At 42.9% G+C, this 20,778-nt stretch overlaps 1 protein-coding gene across 2 annotated transcripts in view; it reads left to right on the forward strand.

Annotated features, from left to right (window-relative positions):
• The window catches only part of nckap1 (NCK-associated protein 1), a 25,573-nt gene extending 6,284 nt beyond the window's left edge, over positions 1-19,289 (forward strand). The window contains exons 2-31 of one of the 2 annotated variants that reach the window (XM_046401151.1): positions 3,819-3,929; positions 6,605-6,697; positions 6,774-6,830; positions 7,277-7,419; positions 7,525-7,615; positions 8,073-8,210; positions 8,335-8,383; positions 8,471-8,627; positions 9,022-9,078; positions 9,533-9,629; positions 10,032-10,138; positions 10,275-10,407; positions 10,726-10,807; positions 11,039-11,097; positions 11,251-11,396; positions 11,540-11,672; positions 11,757-11,876; positions 12,858-12,997; positions 13,285-13,416; positions 13,553-13,771; positions 14,239-14,369; positions 14,516-14,613; positions 14,816-14,909; positions 15,077-15,159; positions 15,391-15,471; positions 15,562-15,655; positions 15,906-16,022; positions 17,097-17,206; positions 17,322-17,411; positions 17,530-19,289. In XM_046401151.1, coding sequence (XP_046257107.1) covers positions 3,819-3,929; positions 6,605-6,697; positions 6,774-6,830; positions 7,277-7,419; positions 7,525-7,615; positions 8,073-8,210; positions 8,335-8,383; positions 8,471-8,627; positions 9,022-9,078; positions 9,533-9,629; positions 10,032-10,138; positions 10,275-10,407; positions 10,726-10,807; positions 11,039-11,097; positions 11,251-11,396; positions 11,540-11,672; positions 11,757-11,876; positions 12,858-12,997; positions 13,285-13,416; positions 13,553-13,771; positions 14,239-14,369; positions 14,516-14,613; positions 14,816-14,909; positions 15,077-15,159; positions 15,391-15,471; positions 15,562-15,655; positions 15,906-16,022; positions 17,097-17,206; positions 17,322-17,411; positions 17,530-17,646 — 3,279 coding nt within the window. In that variant the 3' untranslated portion in view covers positions 17,647-19,289. The remainder of the gene's footprint in view (positions 1-3,818; positions 3,930-6,604; positions 6,698-6,773; positions 6,831-7,276; positions 7,420-7,524; positions 7,616-8,072; positions 8,211-8,334; positions 8,384-8,470; positions 8,628-9,021; positions 9,079-9,532; positions 9,630-10,031; positions 10,139-10,274; positions 10,408-10,725; positions 10,808-11,038; positions 11,098-11,250; positions 11,397-11,539; positions 11,673-11,756; positions 11,877-12,857; positions 12,998-13,284; positions 13,417-13,552; positions 13,772-14,238; positions 14,370-14,515; positions 14,614-14,815; positions 14,910-15,076; positions 15,160-15,390; positions 15,472-15,561; positions 15,656-15,905; positions 16,023-17,096; positions 17,207-17,321; positions 17,412-17,529) is intronic. The other variant, XM_046401152.1, reaches the window with a different exon arrangement.
• The last annotated feature ends 1,489 nt before the right edge of the window (positions 19,290-20,778 follow it).

Here is a 20,778-nt window from a genome sequence, read left to right on the forward strand (position 1 = left end):
TTTATGCCATGGGGCATTTGAATATTTCATTCAGTAATCAGCAGCCATAATTAGTTTTCAGATGTAGGGTACTCCTGGCCTGGTGATATCTCTCACAAGGTCCCCTGCCGTATGCCACTCAGTGTGGGAATCTTTGACAAGCTTAGCGGTTAATTGCTACCTGGAGTGGAGAAACGATGGTGGAGGCCAGATAAGGTCTGTTCTGGTATCCAGGCAGAGACTCCCCTACTGATTCTCAGTATATTCCCATGCCCTGTCCCTTCATTCACTGCGTCCCTCCTTCCATCCATCCTTCCATCAGCCCCCACCCAAACCCAGCCAGCCAGCCAGCTAATTGCACTAGACACCACCAGCACTAATGGACAGTGCCATGGCATATAAATGACAGAAAACGATTAACAAATCTCCATGCTTTTTCTTCTGTGATGCTAAGCAACTAGGCAGCCATTTCTGTTGTTGAAACTTATAAAATTCAGGGGATTCATTTTACTTGAGGAATCAGCCTAGTTAGATAAATCAGCTGGTGAGATGCTGCAGTGGTGTGGCCATAGCTCCAAAAAGTAAGCTGGTTCTTTAATATATGCTATTGTAGTAGAAATAATGTTGAAGGCTTATTTTGAAGGTTTTGCATGTTTTAGCCCATTGGTTACCACTCATGTATAACTTAACTGCACCTTATTCCCAACCGCTATCCAAAGCACAGCTGTTTACATTGAATGTTTGTCCGTGTGTTGTTAAAGTCACGTCACTGTCTCCTGTAATGCAGCTCTGAAACAAACAGTGATGGAAAAAACGAAAAACTAGAAATATTTTGTATTTAGTAGTGTCACCTTCATAGCTTCTTGCATAAAATCATTCTCAGTAGGTCACTCACAAGTCGTGGATGTTGGAGGTTCTTACAAACATTTGAACACACCATTCGAGTAAGTAAATAAACCTGTTAGATTTACTTACAGGTCACACAAAGTGCTTGCATAAGATCAACAAATATATTCAGGCCTGTCTATACATGACTCTTTTATAGACTCCAATTTAAAATAAGTTGGAATCTTAAAAAGAGCCTGTGGACCACAGCAGCAAAAACTCACTTTTCTCCTTGAGTTTGGGCTAAAACATGGAAAACACTTACATTCTCCGGTCCTTTGCTGAGTATACCAGTGATGTGTAGTAACCAAACAGTGTTTTTCACTCTGCAGTTCCCTGGCGTGACTAAAAGGGTAACTACATTTTAGTGGCCAATGTAGACACTAGCGTGTTGTGTAGGGCGAGGCTTGTGGCGTGTTGTCGTCAGAAGAGCACTGAGTTAGCAGAACAGCAAGGCTTGTGCTTTTGCAATTGCATGGATTTCACAGTCGCATCTTGTTATCCTTGTTCTCATTTATCATTAAAATTCAGCATACCTCTCACACACCTGAGCAGATTTTCTCTGACCAGCTGCTGCAGAGTAAACACACTTTTACACTGACAAAGTGTGCTGATGGCTGCTGAAGGTCTGATCAGGTGTGAGACAAGTGGGCGCAAGGAAACAAGCTGAGACTCAAAGTCCAGTCTGTGTCACCGATGGGTATCGAAATCATGTTGGTGTTGTCTGTGTGTGTGTGCGTGTGTGTCCCCTCCCCAAGTGTTTTTTGTGTGAGACCCTACAGTAGTGGGTGTGTTCCAGACCCAGCTCTACCAGAGCCCAGCATGCTTGTCTGTGGTGTTTTAGTGAGGGAACGAGCTTCAGCTACAAACTAAACAGACAGACTGAACGCTGGCAAGGTAGCTCCCATGATACTTAGAGTTTAGTTCCTCTGGGTTAGCTTATCCTTTTTCTTCCCAGACATGATTATTTTTTTAGTGACTTAAACCTAGTTTACACTGGTACATTGTTGCCTCCCATGTCTCAAACTTGCACTTAAACCAGCAATATTCACAGAAGTCGCTCTGATGGGGTTGTAGTGTAATGGTAGTTAATTTGTAAATCTGAAGGGAAATTCTGGCACTTTCAAACCTGGGTCCTATGTTTACATATCTTGGTGTATAAATAATTCAAACTTGGCAGAAGTTTTGGAATTGGACCAGTAGATCAGCTGTCAGCCACGACACAGCTGCAATGGCTGCAGCACGACAGTGCGACAAATGTAGTTATGTTTTGCGAGTGTTAAGCAAAGCGACAATCTCAAGTGCTACACATCAACAAAAGCAGAATTTCCAGCTCGTGTTTCACCACGTTTTAATACCCAGATTGTCAGTTACCTTCTGTGTGTGAAATAGCATGTGTTGCTGTTTTGAGGTTTCATTTTGTACTGGCTAATGCTGGAAATGTTTCAGCGCCATGCAAACTGAAATCCAGGTTTCTGGCTGTGGTGCTGTTTCAAGCCTGTTGGTTCATTAGCTGTGATGTGTTATCGCAGGTAGAAACATTGCATTTATAGTGTAGTTCTGCATTGCAGATTACATTTTGGTTACTTTTTATGGCCTTGCTAAATGTGTGCTTCCACTTTCTAAACTGAAACCTTAACCAAAGGGGAACTGAATCCTCAGAACCGTCAAAGGCACTGACCTCTTCTAGGATTGTTCCTCTGTGTTGGCAGCCAACAGACTTTACACATTCACTCTGTTTATGGCACATGCATGGACCACATCTTCCTCACCATCCACAATTACACGACCCATAATGCATGAGCGCTGTTGCTTCCTGCCAGAGTCAGGGCGGTCAGGCAGGTAAGAAAGCAGCACCTGTAGGGGAGTAGATGAGAATATTGATAAGAAGAGACCAGCAGCTCCACAGGTGTAGTGAAATATTTAAAACCTCGCTCACCTCATGCAGGTGCAGGGGACAGGAAACTCTCTCTGACCACTTTTCACTCTTTCCCTTTCTCTCGAGTCATTTCTCAGTTGACCTCTATGTGTGCCCTCCTCACTTCTCCTCCTCATTCTTCTCCTCTGTTCTTCCTCTCTCTCTCTCTCTCTCTCTCTCTCTCTCTCTCTCCTTTGTTTCATTCAGTCCCTTCTTCATTCTGCCCTGTCCATCACTCTGCCCATCATGCAGTTATACTAACTGGTCATGGCTGAGAGGCAGACATTGTTTGAAACTGAGGCCCTCTGGTTACCTGGCAGTGGTTCTCATCTGTTCTGTGTTGTGGATAACTTTTGGCCCGTGACGGCTGATGTTTCTGGAGGATGAAAACGAGACGTGGTCAAGAGGCTTATTGGGTGCTGATCCAGGCTTGGTCATAATGAGAGCCAGCAAATACAATATGTTGTCAAATCTGGAGAAAAGGTGTTATGACATGCACGATTTAATTTTAAATTAACCTTTCAATATCAAGGCTTGGCTCTCTGATGTCTCACCACAGCTCGGCAGTTGAGAACCACTGATGAATTCAGGCCCGTACGACAGTTGAACCTGGTTTATCCAAACATGAAAACCACAGACTTCCAAACTTCACTCAAAGGTCTCCCCTGACATGTGCATCCTGACGGCACATGAGACTGCACAGGTCACTTGCACTGAGTTTGTGTTTGTTTGTTTTCATGTCTTGAATATGCCTTTGGTCTGGAAGTTTCACTAATGTCAGTGGTGTCAGTATTTCATCCACCTGAACCCACTCTCATATCCTGGGCTGAGATAAACCAGTTTTCACTGTGAGCACTAATCACTGGTGATGATTACACATCTAACGTGCCTGACCATGAGGAAATAACATGTCAGAATAATAGAAATAAACTCAGAAATAAAACATAACCAGTGTAGATGTTTCAGTAGCAGCAGTGTACCTGTCACGTTCTTTTGTTTTGTCTCCCCTCACCTCTTCTTCTCCTCTCCTCTCCAGGCATGTGGCGACCCCAAGGCTAAGCCCTCCTATCTTGTTGATAAGAACTTGGAGTCTGCGGTTAAATTTATTGTCAGAAAGTTCCCTGCAGTGGAGACGCGGAATAATAACGTAAGTGCGCCTGCATGAATGTCTGTGGTTTGTTTGTGTTGTGTGTGTGTAACTGCATGTACTTCACACTTTGAATGGAGACCGTAGGCTTATTTTTCTGCACACAGTCGTTAGAAAACACTCACATGTGAAGCTTCACTGCGAGGTCAAGGTGTAGCTGAGCAGATCTGCGAAATGTGTAGAAAAAGCCCATAGCACCATATACATAATATTATGGTATTTTATGTAATGGATGAATCTGCACTGAAACAGTGGATCAGTCAACAAGATTTATTGTGTAACAGTTGCATGCACATTTGTCTGTGGAAAATGAAAAAAAATAATAACAGAAAGGTATCAACCACGGTATCCATTATTACTCAGTAAGGTGATCAATTATGTGATCTGTTAAATGTCACAAATAATCACAAACTGCCACCAACACAAGTTAACCAAAGCCAAAAAATTGAATTTATGTAAAAATGGGAAAACGAACGAGCCCTTTGTGAAGCTTGCAGTGTTTTTCTTCTGTCAAAATCTGAAATCTGTTCATTTTTGGATTAGTTGGAAAGAAATGTTAATGAAAAGCAGCAATAGTAGACAGAAGCTCTGGTAACAGTCAGGTGACATAACAACACAACAATCCGACTGACTCGTAGGACCAGTTTGTTTTATTTTTGTGTGTAGTTTACACTGTTGAGCCACATATCCACCAACCTGCATAGTTTGTCATGCTTGTACGAAAGTCTTTAACAAGACTGTGCAAGTAGTTTCACATCACAAGTGGTATCTTTTAATTAGGACTTATTATTATTACAGTTTGTGTGTGTGTGTGTGTGTGTCCAGTTATTTTGTGTGAACTCGACTGAGTCATCGCCCATCAGATGTGTCTCTCAGCTTTAATCGTTAGCTTAGCTCATAGCTTGTGGCCTGTGTGTTTATGTGGATGTGTCATTTAGCAAACAGCTGTGTGTGTGTGTGTGTGTGTGTGTGTGTGTGTGTTTCTAGCTAACTGCTTTATTCAGTATAACTGTGCTAAAATTGTCTCTTACGTTGTTTTCTGCTTTGTTTCTGTGTTTGTTTGTGTTCTGCATGCTAAACTTGGCTTATTCCGGACTTGTGCTTTTTGGTAAGTTTTTGTATCTAAGTTTCTGTAAATTTTGTATTTTAGTTCATGTACCTGAGTTTTGTAATAATGTAATTATTTGTACATGTTTTTAAAGCTGTTTTTGGAGTGTGTTTTGCTTTGCTCTGCTTTCCTCTCTTCCCTGCTGGCAGCATTTTTACTTTCTATCCTTCATCCACTGAGCGAATGTGAGGCTGCTTTATTGAACTGCCTGCTGTGCCGGCTGGCCGATGCTGGTTGGTTGGATGGCTGGTTGGCTGTTTGAGTGTGGGGCTGACTGTCTGCACTAAGGACTGTTACAGAGCAGATAACAAAGATTTGAACTCCTTGGTGCAGCAGCAGTGTCTCACACTTTGGCCACTTCTCATTTCTTAAACTTTTTTCCACTGAATCTCCTTACTGTTGTGACCTGAAATGCTCTCAGTTTTGGGGCTGGGTTAAATTTACATGTCATTTCTGTCATGTAAATAGAAGCTGCTTCTCGCTAACTGAAGCCAGAGCTGTCACACGTTTCATTTTGTTGGAAGACTGATGCAACAGTCTTTTCAAACTGAGCTGAAGTCTTGGTTTTGAAAACACTTTGCTCCAGCTGTACCTGCTGGTTTGTGGAGGTACAGAAGGAGGTTTTGTCCTTTTGAAGCGTCATTCACTTCCTGAATTTCACGTCTCACTTCTTGTCTTTAAATGCACCACTCAGTCAGGACGCTGTTGGGTGAATTGTCCGGCTTGGCTTTGATAGTCAGATTTTGCTGTCGTTTTTATTCTCTTGTATATTCTTTGTGAAACAAACAAACACAAGTGACATTTGAAAAATCTGTAAACCCCAGAATTTAATTTTGATTCTGTCTCCAAACACAGACAATTAGTTCATTAAAAGACGGGGAAACAAATTTCTAATTAAGCAAATGAAAACATAAAATCTTAATGAAACTTAACTGAATAATGTCACTGCATTATTCCATACAGTTGAAGTGTCCCAGGAAATATTCAAAAGAAGAAAATGTTCTACCAAAGTCAAATGACTTATTGTAATACATTTTTAATTTTTTAATCTCTTTGTTTCTCTCCCAGATGACACAGAAAAGCTAAAGTTATGCAGCATGACTGAACTATTCAGCAAAAATGCCTTTTACATCGGTTCGCTGTGAGTTCAGTCACAATTAAGAGAAACTAATTCATTTGTGAAGGGCAGAATAAACTTTACCTCATAACTGGATTTTATTGTAGATGTGTTGGATGTCGGCCATGAGTTAACATGAGGACATCTGGTTGTGTTTCTGTTTGAAAAGCTTTGAGACCACCAGTCCCATCATCTGTCATAACAGTGACTTTGATACACCACGCGTATAGTTGGAGAGGTGAATATTTAGTTCATTAATGTAGCATCTGTCTGGAGAATTTCTGTCGCACAAAACTGAAAAAGCCCAAAGGACAGTACAGTAGCCACAGTAAGCGATTACAGACTGTCTTTACTGCTGCGGTCAGAGGGAACAGGTCTTACTGATAGACATATTGTTATTTGCTGTTAATTCCATAGCTTTTTCAGTAACTTTGTGCACCGTTTCTACAGCAACAGCTGGCTCAGCTGCAGAAGGAAAAGTCAGAGATTCTGAAGAACTTGGCTCTCTACTATTTTACTTTTGTGGATGTCATGGAATTCAAGGTAGGAACACACACACATGCACACACAGTATGCTGTGGAAGGTTACATGGTGTTAATACTAATCCTTTATCAACAGGACCATGTGTGTGAGCTGCTGAACACCATCGACGCCTGCCAGGTCTTCTTCGATATTGTAAGTGCAATGAAGGACAACACTGACAAATACACTCCAGTTTAATAGGAAAGGATAAGATTTATAAAATCTAATGTAATCCAGTGCAACAACAATAAATTCTGCCTGTACTCAGACAGTAGCAGCTTGTATTGGCGCTCTCAGAGGTATTAACTGTGTTATTCAGGCCATTCCATTAATTATGCATAAGTTTAAGACGTAATATAATTTAAACTGGTCGGTTATATAAAAACTCTCCCCACATGTAGTTGTCATGCAGAGAGACATTGGCTATAGAGACCAAAACCATTTTTTGTACGTGGATGTAAACATTATTATTTCTGCTGTGAAGCTGGACATTTTGAAAAGGGGGTCTGATGGAGATTGACCCCTTGAGGAATTGCATTTAAGGTTCACATGATTTTTGCATTGAGAAAAATTGTCTTTATGCCTTCATTTCCTGTCAGACGGTGAACTTTGACCTCACCAAGAACTACCTGGACCTGGTGGTGACCTACACTACACTGATGACAATACTCTCTCGCATAGAGGAGAGGAAAGCCATCATAGGACTGTACAACTACGCCCATGAGATGACGCATGGAGCCAGGTGACTGGAACGCACACATCGAAGAGCCACAGCAGGGCTCAAACCGTCTGAACCATCCGTGGTTCAAAGGTCTGTTTTAACTGCGGCTCTTTGTGTGTGTCGTAGTGACCGGGAGTACCCCAGGCTGGGCCAGATGATCGTGGATTACGAGAACCCTTTGAAGAAGATGATGGAGGAGTTTGTTCCACATGGAAAGGTAGAAAAACTGTTCATATTCAGTGGAATATTTTTATGTTCTCTTCAAATTCCCTTCAAACACTGACTGTCCCATTAAAATGGCGTGAACTTTGTGAACTTTGAAGGGTTTACAAAATGATTTTCAGTGTGTACAAAAGATTTAATCTTGCTTCTAGAAAGGCACAGTGGCCATAGTGCCTGCAGTGCACTTTCAGATCAGTCAGCCGGAGTGGAACAGTTTCCTGCTCTGCAGCTGCGAGCTTAAATATCCACTGACTTTAAGGGAAAATAACATAATTTGATGAAACCTTGTTTGTGCTGACTGATGCAACACGGTGATCAACTGGAATGCAAGTTGCAATAATTTGTCTTATGTGTCATTGTCACAACAATACCTAACATTTTATTTCATTTATTCCTCTCCTCTCCCTTCTGTCCCTTCATCCCTCCTTTGTGCTGTCTTTCTCCTCCTGCAGTCCCTCTCAGATGCTTTGATCAGTCTTCAGATGGTCTACCCCAGGAGGAATCTGTCTGCTGACCAGTGGAGGAACGCCCAGCTGCTCTCTCTCATCTCTGCCCCCTCCACCATGCTCAATCCTGCACAGTCAGACACTGTTAGTATGATGACAACCACACTGAAACGCTTCATTTTTAATCCCGATCTAAGGAGGAATGTTTTAAATGAAACATTTATTTTTGCATTTTACATTTGCCTATTTTTTTTGTCTCCATCTTTAGATGCCATGTGAATACCTGTCCCTGGACACGATGGAGAAGTGGATTGTCTGTAAGTAGTGTAGAGACAGGATTTGGACCTTCTGTGTGCCATGTTAGAGCCTGCTCACATGTCGCACTCCTCTCTGATCCTTTCCAGTTGGTTTCATCCTGTGTCACTCGGTGCTGAACAGCGACGCAGCAGCGTTGTCTTTGTGGAAACTGGCTCTGCAGAGCTCCACCTGCCTCTGTCTGTTCAGGGATGAAGTCTTCCACATCCACAAGGCTGCAGAGGATCTGTTTGTGAACATCAGAGGGTGAGAGCATCTAAAGAAGATGATGCCTATGAACAGACATGAGATTCACATGCAAATCCAAAATACCTGTTGCCTCCGAAATGTGAAGTTTGATATCTTTTGGGTTTAGAGTAAGGATACACAGGCAGCCAAACATTTCCCCAATACAGACGCATAGTGTAGCCTAGCATAGCATCAACCAATTGTGCTCCTCCGCCCAGCAGCACCTGCCCCCTGAGTGACACCTGCTGGACCGATGTGGTCTCCTACATATACTGAGCTCTAGAAACGGCTCCTGCCCGGACATTAATGCACTTATAATAATGATTCATTTAATAATGATTCATTTAATAACCAACGAGTATCTGCTTGCTCAGTACTTTTTTGCTTTTTTTCCTGCTTGTGTGTTTTCCAGGTACAACAAGCGCATCAATGACATCAGAGAGTGCAAGGAACAGGCCCTGTCTCACGCGTACGTACATAATCTTTGGACTAATCCCTTCATCGTATTCCTGCCTGTTCCCCACACGCTAAATAAAAACCCTCCATGTTTTATGGTTTATTTCTCTGCCCACATTTCTGTTTTATTCATTTACATTCCTCTTCTTTGTTTCTGCTTCCCACCCTTAACCATCTTCCCTGCTCGGCATCTGGCCCTCAGTCTCTCTGTCAGGGAGTCTCACACGGAAACATTACCTTCCTCTTATCTTTATCCCTCATTCGTTTTTTTCTCCCTCCGCTCTCAGTCTCATCTCTGCTTTTATCCTCGTTACTTATTCCGTCTTCCGCTTTCATCTTCGTTCTCATTCTTCTGCTGTCACTGTCATCAGCTTACTTTTGTCCTCTTGTCCTGAAAGTGTCAAAATACAATTAAATCTCGGTGCTTGTGTGGTTTTGGTGCACTGACTTCCTCTGTCTCTCTGCAGAGGCTCAATGCACAGAGAGAGACGCAAGTTTCTCCGATCAGCTCTGAAGGAGTTGGCTACTGTTTTAGCCGATCAGCCTGGACTACTAGGTCCTAAGGTGAGACAAATAAACCACCAGCTTGTCGAACAAACATCATTACAATAATAAATACAAACAGTATAAACAAGACAGCTGTCACTCACTACGAAAGGATATATGCAGTTCAATACCACCTTAAAGCACGACAGTGCCACCTTAAATAATGCAACATTAATTTGTTGGGACAGGCAGATTTTTCCAATTTAAAGTCTTCTGTGATTTCCTCCGGCCATACGAAGACCCTCATGAATGTGTAACAGATTGCATTTGCTAGGCTTGAGTGACTGCACACTCGGTTCACAGACTATGAGAACGTGGCTGCTCTTGTTGTTTTATCTATGGGAGTTTTAGACATTTTCTCTCTTTAAATATGTCTCTCTCCACTTCCCTTCACATTTCTCTCTTTCTGCCTCCGCTTAGGCGTTATTCGTGTTCATGGCGTTGTCGTTTGCCCGTGACGAGATCATCTGGCTGCTTCGACATGCAGACAACATCCAGAAGAAAAGCACAGACGACTTCATAGACAAGTACGCAAACGCACACACGTTTACACACCTGTATAGCCATGCAAGCAGGTGCACACCCACACACACAGCGACACAATCGTCTGTCTGGCTGCTTGTGTCTCAGGTCTGCTGACGTGTGCTTGTGTGTTTGTTGCAGGCACATAGCAGAGTTGATCTTCTACATGGAGGAGCTCAGAGCTCACGTCAGGAAGTACGGCCCCGTGATGCAGCGATACTACGTCCAGTACCTGTCCGGTTTTGATGCTGTGGTGCTGAATGAACTGGTTCAGGTGTGCATGCGCTTTAAACACACACACACACACACACACACGGAGCTCAGAAAACATGTGACACATGGTGTCTAAACACAAGCAGGGCTGCAGTGGTTCTACAGCACAACTTTACTGCCCACAATGTTGAAGTCTGTAAGAGTGGAACATTAAAAACAGAGAAGGTGCTGATTATATCAGAATGTTGTCTTATTTCCCATTGATCTTTGCAGATGTACGTTCACTTGGTCTCGGCTGAAAGCTGTAGAAGATACATTTTCCCCACACTGCACTGCACTGTCTTTATGACTGGTTCTCCATCTTGTCTTTATTTGACAGAACCTGTCTGTGTGTCCAGAGGATGAGTCTATAATCATGTCTTCATTTGTCAACACTATGACCTCTCTCAGCGTCAAACAAGGTAAACATTTACTTCCTGTGTCAAAACAGAACGTAAAGGAGAAGTAGCAGTATTGCAGTGTTGATAGTGAACATGCAGGGATTTAACTCGTTTTAATCAGGCTTGTGATGCAGCTAACTGGCCATATGTTATTTACCAGAAGTGTGTGTGTGTGTGTGTGTGTGAGATCCAAAGTCAGGAGCCGAGGTTTTAATAATAAGGTGCTGAATCGTTTGTGTTGTGTTGTTCCAGTGGAGGACGGAGAGGTGTTTGACTTCAGAGGCATGAGGCTGGACTGGTTCAGACTGCAGGTGTGCACACAAATCTGTGGCTTTCTACTGAACGCATACTTTTCTGATAATCTAGATTGGCAGTGCTGATCAATACAAAGATCTTTGACTCTGAATTAGAATGATCTCTTCATTGTACTTTCTGTAATTTTTTGAATGTTCTCCATTCTGTAGGCCTACACCAGCGTCTCCAAAGCCAGTCTCGGTATAGCCGATCACAAGGAGCTCGGTAAAATGATGAACACCATCATCTTCCACACAAAAATGGTGGACTCTCTGGTGGAGATGCTGGTGGAGACGTCAGACCTGTCCATCTTCTGGTGAGACATACACACTAACCTGTGCATGCAATCACAAAATCAAATCGGGCTCATGTGTGGGCTGAACCGAGACGATTCGATCTGGTTTACTTCACTTCGAGTGAATGATTTGACATCCCTGCTTTTATCCGTCTCTCCTGTAGCTTCTACAGCCGTGCGTTTGAAAAGATGTTCCAGCAGTGTTTGGAGCTTCCCTCCCAAAGCCGACACTCCATCTGCTTCCCTCTGCTGTGCACACACTTCATGTCCTGTACACATGAGCTCTGTCCTGAGGAGGTAAACACACACACACACACACACTTACACTGTCATTCTTGAGGAACTTGATGATGATATGTCATGATGTTCTTGTCTCCACAGCGTCACCACATAGGGGACCGAAGCCTGTCGTTGTGTAACATGTTTCTGGATGAGATGGCTAAGCAGGCCAGAAACCTGATCACTGACATCTGTACTGAACAATGTACACTCAGCGACCAGGTGGGAACACACACTCAGGCAGCCGATTTAAAGGAATAGTTCGACATGTCATTAGTCTGTTGCCAAGAGTTGGAAGATTGATGCCTCTCTCATACCTCAGCGTTTGAGCTGTAATTTTCTTTCTCAGTGGTTGATGTAAGACAGAGGAAACAGCTGGCTTTGCACTGCCCAGCGGTTACATTTGCCTGCACTTGTAAATCTCACAAGTGAACATAAATCTGCACACAAACCAAAGTGTCAAAATGACAGTCCGACATTTTGTGCCCGGTTGTAACTTGGCTCTGACCGGTTGCCAGGCAACCGGTGGACACTCCAGCGACTAACAGGTCCCAGCCGAGAAATATTCTGAGCTTTATTGATCAGATATGAAAGTGGCATCGATCTTCTCATCTAGCTCTTTGCCAGAAAGCGAACAAGTGCATTTCCTGAAATGTCAAACTATTCCTTGAAGAACGAACACTTGAGGAGCGCAGTGCTCTGAATTTTAAGCGTCGCCACTCTGTGAGAGGTTCAGTGACAGCATGTCCTCATGATCTGAGAGCCACATACAAATAGGGGCCCATAGCAAGCCTCATTAGGAAGCAGCTGGTATGTAAATGTGGAAACAACCTAACATTTCCAACATTATACAGAACTTATACAACATTGTCAGTGCACACACAAGTCCTAAAGGTTTTGTCATACTAACAAACTTTCTGATGTGACAAGATTTGGCAGAGCAGCAAGCTGGAAGCACATGGCCATTTATACCTGCTGCATAATATTACATGCCGTCACGATAATGTTGTGAGTCTTTTGATGATGCGTGTCGTTACAAAGCTTCTTAAATCAGTGATTACTTTAACTTCCTGCGTTTTTTAAGAAAAGGCTACAGTTCTAAGAACATCAGCCAGGCCATGAATAATAATCTGTCTTTCTCCATTTATCCTTCCCCACCTGTCTCTTTCTTTCTTTATCTTCTTCTACTTTTCTTTGTCGCAGCTGCTTCCTAAGCACTGTGCGAAAACCATCAGCCAAGCCGTGAACAAGAAGAGCAAGAAGGCGACGGGGAAGAAGGGAGAGCCGGAGAGAGAGAAACCAGGAGTGGAGAGCATGAGGAAGAACAGACTACTGGTCACCAAGTTAGTGAATGCAACAGAAAGCAAAACACTCCTCCGCATGTCCGTCTCCTTCTGTCCTTTGTTTTCTCTTTGTTTAATTAGTAATTACTGTTGAGTTTATCGGGATTATTAACGGTTTTTGTTGTTTGTTTGACTGAATTCCCGTTGAACATCCCTCTTTGTTCATGCAGCAGGAGTCATCCTGTCAGTAAGAGCTCAAACTGTTGGTGTGTTATCATCCCCACACAGATCATTAAAAGTTTCATCATTTCTTACCAAGTCCATTTTGACCTTTTTCCCTCCTCCAGTCTGGATAAACTCCACACAGCGTTATCTGAACTCTGCTTCTCCATCAACTATGTTCCCAACCTGGCGGTCTGGGAACACACGTTCACACCGAGAGAGTACCTCACCTCGCACCTGGAGATCCGATTTACCAAGTAAGTGTAAGCACACACTTAACACAAAGACTTAACGTTGAGGATCATTTTTGTCAAAGTCCGGTACAAAGCAGCCTCCATCTTATCAAGTTTTTTTTTTTTAACCTCTGGACATCTTAACCCCCTCTGTGTGCAGGTCCATAGTGGGGATGACCATGTACAACCAGGCTACTCAGGAGATAGCCAAGCCCAGTGAGCTGCTGACCAGCGTCCGGGCCTACATGACCGTTCTCCAGTCCATAGAGAACTACGTCACCATCGACATCACCCGAGTCTTCAACAACGTCCTCCTGCAGCAGACGCAGCACCTGGACAGCCACGGGGAGCCCACCATCACCAGTCTGTACACAAACTGGTGCGTTTAATAATAAGTTATAAAAATAAGTTCCATTTCCTCAAAGCATACGTGGAATCAGACGATGCCTCCTCGTTCACAGATTGAAGCTCTTTTATTAAAACCACTAATAAAACTGTCTGTCTGTACGGAAAGAAATCACATTTTATTGTTATTGTTAAGAAAGTTACAGCACAAACAGCTAAATCACCAGACTTTGCTTATTTGTGTGCAGGAGCTGCAGGATTGTTGCATTTACGTTTGCAAAAACAAACAAACAAAATAAATAAATAAACACCTCCAAACTGGTGAATCACTGTACTCAGTGAGCATAATGTGTTGAAACTCCTTACAGATCAATTAAAATCCCATTTAGCAACGCAGTTAAAGATTTATTCATGAAATTCACTTGTGGGTTTAGCGTTTAGAAAAGGTGATGTTCCTGTGTGTGTGTGTGTGTGTGTGTGTGTGTGTGTGTGTGTGTGTAGGTACCTGGAGACGTTGCTCCGTCAGGTCAGCAACGGACACATCGCTTACTTCCCTGCAATGAAGGCCTTCGTCAACCTGCCCACAGAGAACGAACTGACTTTCAATGCTGAGGAATACTCTGACATCTCCGGTAAAAACACACACACACACACGGTGTGCACGTAACGTTGCTGGAGAACGTCGTTCAGACATGGACGTTCTTGTTTTGACTGCAGCGTTCAGCTGAAAACGTCAGTTTTAATCGTGTTTGTTGTCCTTACGGGTGTGTTCTCACAGAGATGCGTTCGCTGTCTGAGCTGCTGGGTCCGTACGGGATGAAGTTCCTCAGTGAGAGTCTGATGTGGCACATCTCATCGCAGGTCGCTGAGCTGAAGGTACATTCATCAAGTCCTACACTCAAACCAAACACAGTGTGAACCTTTTCCACAGGTACTGCTCTCCATTTAATTGGATGTGTGAAAGGATGATGGCCTTGAAAACAATTAAACAAATGATACAAACGTGAAGAATGATTCCACTGATGTGAACATGAAGTCGGATTTAACACAAACTGTTTGTGTGTTTGGCTCCATTTAGAAACTGGTGGTAGAAAACATGGAGGTGTTGACCCAGATGAGGACGAGCTTTGACAAACCCGACCACATGGCCGCGCTCTTCAAGAAACTCACCTGTAATCTCACACACAGACACACGCACACACACACAGAAGCTTGGGTTCGTTTGACAAGGCGACTAAATTGTTGATGCCATCTTTTCACTGCATGTGCTGCACTTCACTGACTGGACTGACATTTATAGCTTCACTGACGTATGGTTTGTCTGTCGCTGTGTGTGCAGCTGTGGACAGCGTGTTGAAGAGGATGACCATCATCGGGGTCATCTTGTCCTTCCGCTCCCTGGCTCAAGAGGCTCTGAGAGATGTAAGAGACACACCTCACATTCTTCTAATTGGTGGATAGGGATGGAAAGTAAACTGTTGACTGTACACAGGAGCCAATCAGAGAATGAACCTGTTCAGTTCAAAAGGACAAACATACCAGAGTTTTAAATGAACACCGAAGCACCATGAATGTCACATTTTTGTGAAGTGAATATTTCTTGCCGAGCACTGAGGCTGCGTCGCCTTCTGACGGGACTCTCGCCCCCTACAGGTGCTATCCTGTCACATTCCTTTCCTGGTCAGTTCGGTGGAGGATTTCAAAGACCACATTCCCAGAGAGACGGACATGAAGGTTAAACACGCTAACAAACACATAAGGATGGAATAACTTCTTCGCCTTGATGTCAGTGTGACGTCACCTTCCCCTTTTGTCTGCTTGCAGGTGGCCATGAACGTGTACGAGCTGTCGTCAGCTGCGGGTTTACCCTGCGAGATCGACCCAGCTCTGGTGGTGGCTCTGTCTTCACAGAAAAGTGGTGAGACACGCAGCACACACGCAGACTGAGCTCAGACGTGCACCCCTTTACAATCATCTGCACTCATGTCCCGTTGATGCTCTCCCTCTGCTCACTGTGTGAACATAGCGTCTGTGTCTGAATAAGGCTGAGAGGAACAGAAACGTAAAGGTCACCTTTGCTCATTAACAAAATGGCATCGCTTGCACAGCTCGATGAAGCCAGAGGTGTTGCGTAGTCCTACATGTGATGAGGGTTTGTGTCTGTGCAGAGAACATCAGTCCAGAGGAGGAGTACAAGATCGCCTGTCTGCTCATGGTGTTTGTGGCGGTTTCCCTGCCAACGCTGGCCAGCAACGTGATGTCACAGTACAGCCCCGCCATAGAAGGTAAGACGTCACGCTGTTGTTTTCCGTATTGACAGGTTGTAAACCTTCTGTTTCTTTTGTTATTGCACACATGATGTTGGAATGAAAATGGGGAGAAAACACGAAAAAGCTGCAGACTGCTCTGTGCTGTAGATCAGCTCTCCTATCCAAACTACAGTGTGTGTGTGTGTGTGTGTGTGCGCGCGCGCTGCATGTGGCATAATCTAATTTTGCCCTTTTTGCCTGTAATAACTTTCTTTCCATAAATAATGAAAATAACGAGCCTTTTGTTGTGGCGTAGAGCCTTTGAGCAGTGCAGGAGCAAATACTTTGAAACATAATTTAATGCGTCGGTGCCACGGGACTGTTCTGCATGCAAATGATCTCGACATTGTGCCCTCGGATTGATTCGTTTGTGTGCACCAGAGCCGTATCATCATGTTTGTTTTGTGCACTTTTAAACTATTAAATTACTGATACATCTTTAAAGGTCAGGTTTTCTCAGTGTGACCTGTTTAACCTTATTTGTTGAATGTGTTTCAGTAAAAAGATTTGTTCATTTGAGTCAAGCTGACATTCAGTGGAATAGAGACACACTGTTGTTGTTAAATGAGCCTTTTGATAAGGTATCAAAGAGGTTTGTCACTCAGGGATGAATTATCAAGACGCTGCCTTATAACAACCTTGAAATGAAAGGCGCCATTGTTAATAAGGGACATTTGAAAAGGATAATGAGTTGTAATGGGCTCCACCATTGTTAGTATGCAGACTGCATATTGGCCAGCAACTGGTTTTCTGACAGCACTTCTCAGTACAAGGCGCCAGTGCAGCCACGGAACCATTTTGAAAACTTACAATTTCATGCACACGTTTTATGTTCACATACTTAATATGCATCTCACATGCTTACACAACGGCAGCACGGAAAGCAGAAATACAACCGTACTTTCCCCACAACACTGGTAGTTGCAGGTTTTTCTACTTTGGAGAATTTCTCTGCTGTTGAAGTCTCTCATGTCAGTTAATTGACTTTGGGTTACACATGATGTGTTCATGTCCTCTTGCTTAGCAGTGTGTGTTTGCTGCCCCCTACAGGCCACTGCAACAACATCCACTGCCTGGCCAAAGCCATCAACCAGATCGCTGCTGCTCTCTTCACCATCCACAAGGGGAGCATAGAGGACCGCCTCAAAGAGTTCCTGGCTGTAAGATGAAAAGAGATTTTCTTATTGTCGTGTCAAATCCTCTTGTATATGTTGCCGAAATTTTAGAAGTTCCCCAAAAGACAAATTTGACAGATTTTCTGTGTGTGTCTCGTAGCTGGCCTCGTCCAGCCTGCTGAAGATCGGCCAGGAGACGGACAAGATGACGACGCGTAACAGAGAATCTGTGTACCTGCTGCTGGACATGGTGAGGCATTTTCACACCTGCAGTCCGGTTCATTTGGTCCAGATTGGACTGACAGCTTTCACACCAGACCCAACAAGAGTCTGTTAACAGTCTGCCTGTGTTGTCTTTTGTGCTTAAGATTGTGCAGGAGTCCCCCTTCCTGACCATGGACCTGCTGGAGTCCTGTTTCCCCTACGTCCTGCTGCGAAACGCCTACCACGCCGTCTACAAACAGAGCATCAGTGCTAACGCATAGACACACGGTGAAGGCCTACTTTACTGTCTACCCTCAGAGCGCCAGCGCTCGCACATAGACGCATACACATTATCGAATACACACTAACAGCAACAACACTACATACAAACTAAACACTCTAAACTATGCCTACAATGCCTCAACCATTCAAAAAGAAGCGTCAGTGTGTGACATGTACACACGGATGTTGTAACACACTACATGTAAACACAAGAAATACACAAAGAGCATCATTCAGTATGAAGCAGACACAGACACATACACACTAGCTGGATGAAGTTGGGGGATCAGTGTCTTTATTTTGATCATTGTACTTTTCATGATGTTGCCAGGGACCATAATCACCGCAACACATAATATACCATATGTTCGGTTGGTATAAAAGAACAAAAATATAAATATATAGTATATATATAGTTGACACTAAAATATTATTTTCTTTTGTTCTTTTTTTTTGTTTTCAATGAAAAATTTGAGACTTTTAGTGGCCAGCTGGCAGAAACTCGTACGTGGTGATGGTTTTGGATGCTTATTTTGGGAATGCAAACGATTCTGATGTGATGTGGGGTTTTTCTCTTTTATGGAGGAGGGCGGCTGAGGATTCCTGTGTTGATACTGAAAGATATGTTGCTTGTTAATGTAAGTTCACGCTTACACACTCTCTCTCTCTCTCTCTCTCTCTCTCTCTCTCTCACACACACACACACACACTGACAGACAACCTGAGCAGATATAAAACATACACACTAATCTTTCAACATTTCATAGTGAAAACACACACACACACTCTTGTATAACATGGTGATGTTTTCTTTCTTTTTTCAAGCTAGTCGTAACATGAACCTTTTGTGGGAAAAGATATAATATCTGTATTCTACTTTGATGTGAACTGAACTTGTCTGTTTTTAATGTTTATGTTTTGTTATTTTTATGATGATGACAATGATGATGACGATTTGCCAAATGTGTTGACACTAAAAATTGTGTATCAGGGCTTGGAAGTGGTGCGGTGTTTGGGTATTAATGGGTAAAATGCCATTTTAAGTGTTTGGACAATAGACGTTCTGCAAATTATCTGCCTGCCAGCTCGGTTAACAGGAGGCGTTACACAACCACTTTTACAGTTGGAACAAACAAAGCAAAACAAAACAAAAAGACTGCAGTAATACTACAATATAGGCATGGAGCAGCCAGAAACCCTCAGTACAACTGCAGATATTCCTCACAACTGTTGTTAGTCAACTCTCCTGATTGGGTAAAGGTCCAGTAGGTGCTACTCTCTTTCTCTAGTAGAAATCAGCAAGCCAGTTCAAAATATAGTTTATATGATCTGTTGCAAAATCATCTCTGCCTTCAGAAAAGGTGGAATATTTCATCTTTATCACGGGAAATTTAGCTTTTCTGTTTTGTTTTTACAGTTGCAGTCTTGTAGTGCTGGGCTCCAACAGGCCCTGCTGGGGGGGGCAGCTGTTGAGGGTCCACCATCTACACGCTGTTGTTAGATAAATGTGTTTACTTCAGCAGGAGCAGATAATTGAACCAGTTTCTCCACAGAGATGCAAATTAATCCTAATTGATCTGTGAAAGTCTACAAAAACCTGGAGTTGCAATAAGACCAATAATAAATGTGTATATATACCGTCTTGGTGATGTTCTCACTGGATTTGTAAACTGCATTCCAATGAACTTTCCATTTGAGCAGTTAATATTTTCCACAGTGGTTGTACGGGACCTTCTAGGACAGATGGAAGCCAGTCAGACAGAAGGACGACTTTTCCAAAGTGCAGTCCAGTGATTTTTATTTTTTGTCAGTCAAGGCCTAGCAAGGGCTACAGATTGAGACAAAAACACATGAACTCTACTCCCCATACGCCAGGCCTCTGCTCATGTATCACTAACACCAGGGCTCTGTCTGACAGCTCATACTGCATACTGTTTTACCGTGGACTGTTTAAAGTCAACACCCAGAAGCATGTAGCAGGAATACACTGAAATCTAGTAAATGACGTATGTGCACTTTACAGTAGGTGACATGTTTATTTCTACTGTGTGTCTTAGTTGGTAGTATGCATTATAAGCATGTGAGGACAGATCCAGAGACACATTCTGCCATTTGATGTGGAATGATTGCTGTTCTCCCTTTTTTTTTCCTAATAACCTCTATTTTTTTTGTCTGATTCCACCGTGTAACTTAAATGACATGAATAAAATAAACTTTAGGGCTGTGTCAGACCCGAGCTGTGATTAAGTGTGTGTGACGGTGGCTCATGCACATGAGATTTAGTGAAAACAGGTAAGTGGTGACACCTAGAAGCTCACCGGTTTTGATTATCGACCTTAAGTTATTGTTGTAAATCTAACTGCACTTTTCAACATTGAATATCTTTTGCTCAAAGAAGAAATGAAACCTCAAATTTCCCTTGTGTCTAAGGGCCTGCGGATTCAAACTGAAATGAGGAATATGTTTATAACTTCAGCAGTCGTTATAAGATGAGTTATTTAAATCTGGTCCTGCTGTTCCTTACAAAAGCCACAAGGGGGCACACCAGGAAAACTAATACCATATAAATGAAATGAGGGAGACCCCGCCTCTCGCCTGTAGTCAGCTGGGATAGGCTCCAGCCCCCCTGCGACCCTGACAGATAGGCGGTATAGAAGATGGATGGATGGATGGATGAAATTAAGGAGAAGAGGGTTACACTTAGTCACTGAAATAGCCAAAGTTCCAATGTTTAATTTGTATAAAATCAGTGCTGCCATTTTATTGCTGTTATTGTAAGTCACAAGAATACATATTTCAGTATATAGACTGAGAAAAAGATAAAACAGGAATCCCCTTACCAGTTAACCCAACGACCCAAAAAATCTGTGAAAATATATTGAAATAATCTGATTTATCACCCTGTCCAGTTTATGTAAAAAGAATTGAAAACCTGTGCTGTCGAAACTGTAAACTGATATTTCACTTTGCAAAATTTGTTACTATAGCTGAAGAGCGTGCTTGATGACAAATTCTTTATTAATAACACTTGTGCCTTTTGTGTTTTCTAAATATGTGCCATCAAAGATTTGTGTACAGTGTTTTAGAGTTTGACAAAGAGCTAATTATCTACTGCTTTGTTTTCCAATAGC

Source organism: Scatophagus argus, chromosome 10, assembly GCF_020382885.2.
Source record: "Scatophagus argus isolate fScaArg1 chromosome 10, fScaArg1.pri, whole genome shotgun sequence".
NCBI classification, from domain to species: domain Eukaryota; kingdom Metazoa; phylum Chordata; class Actinopteri; family Scatophagidae; genus Scatophagus; species Scatophagus argus.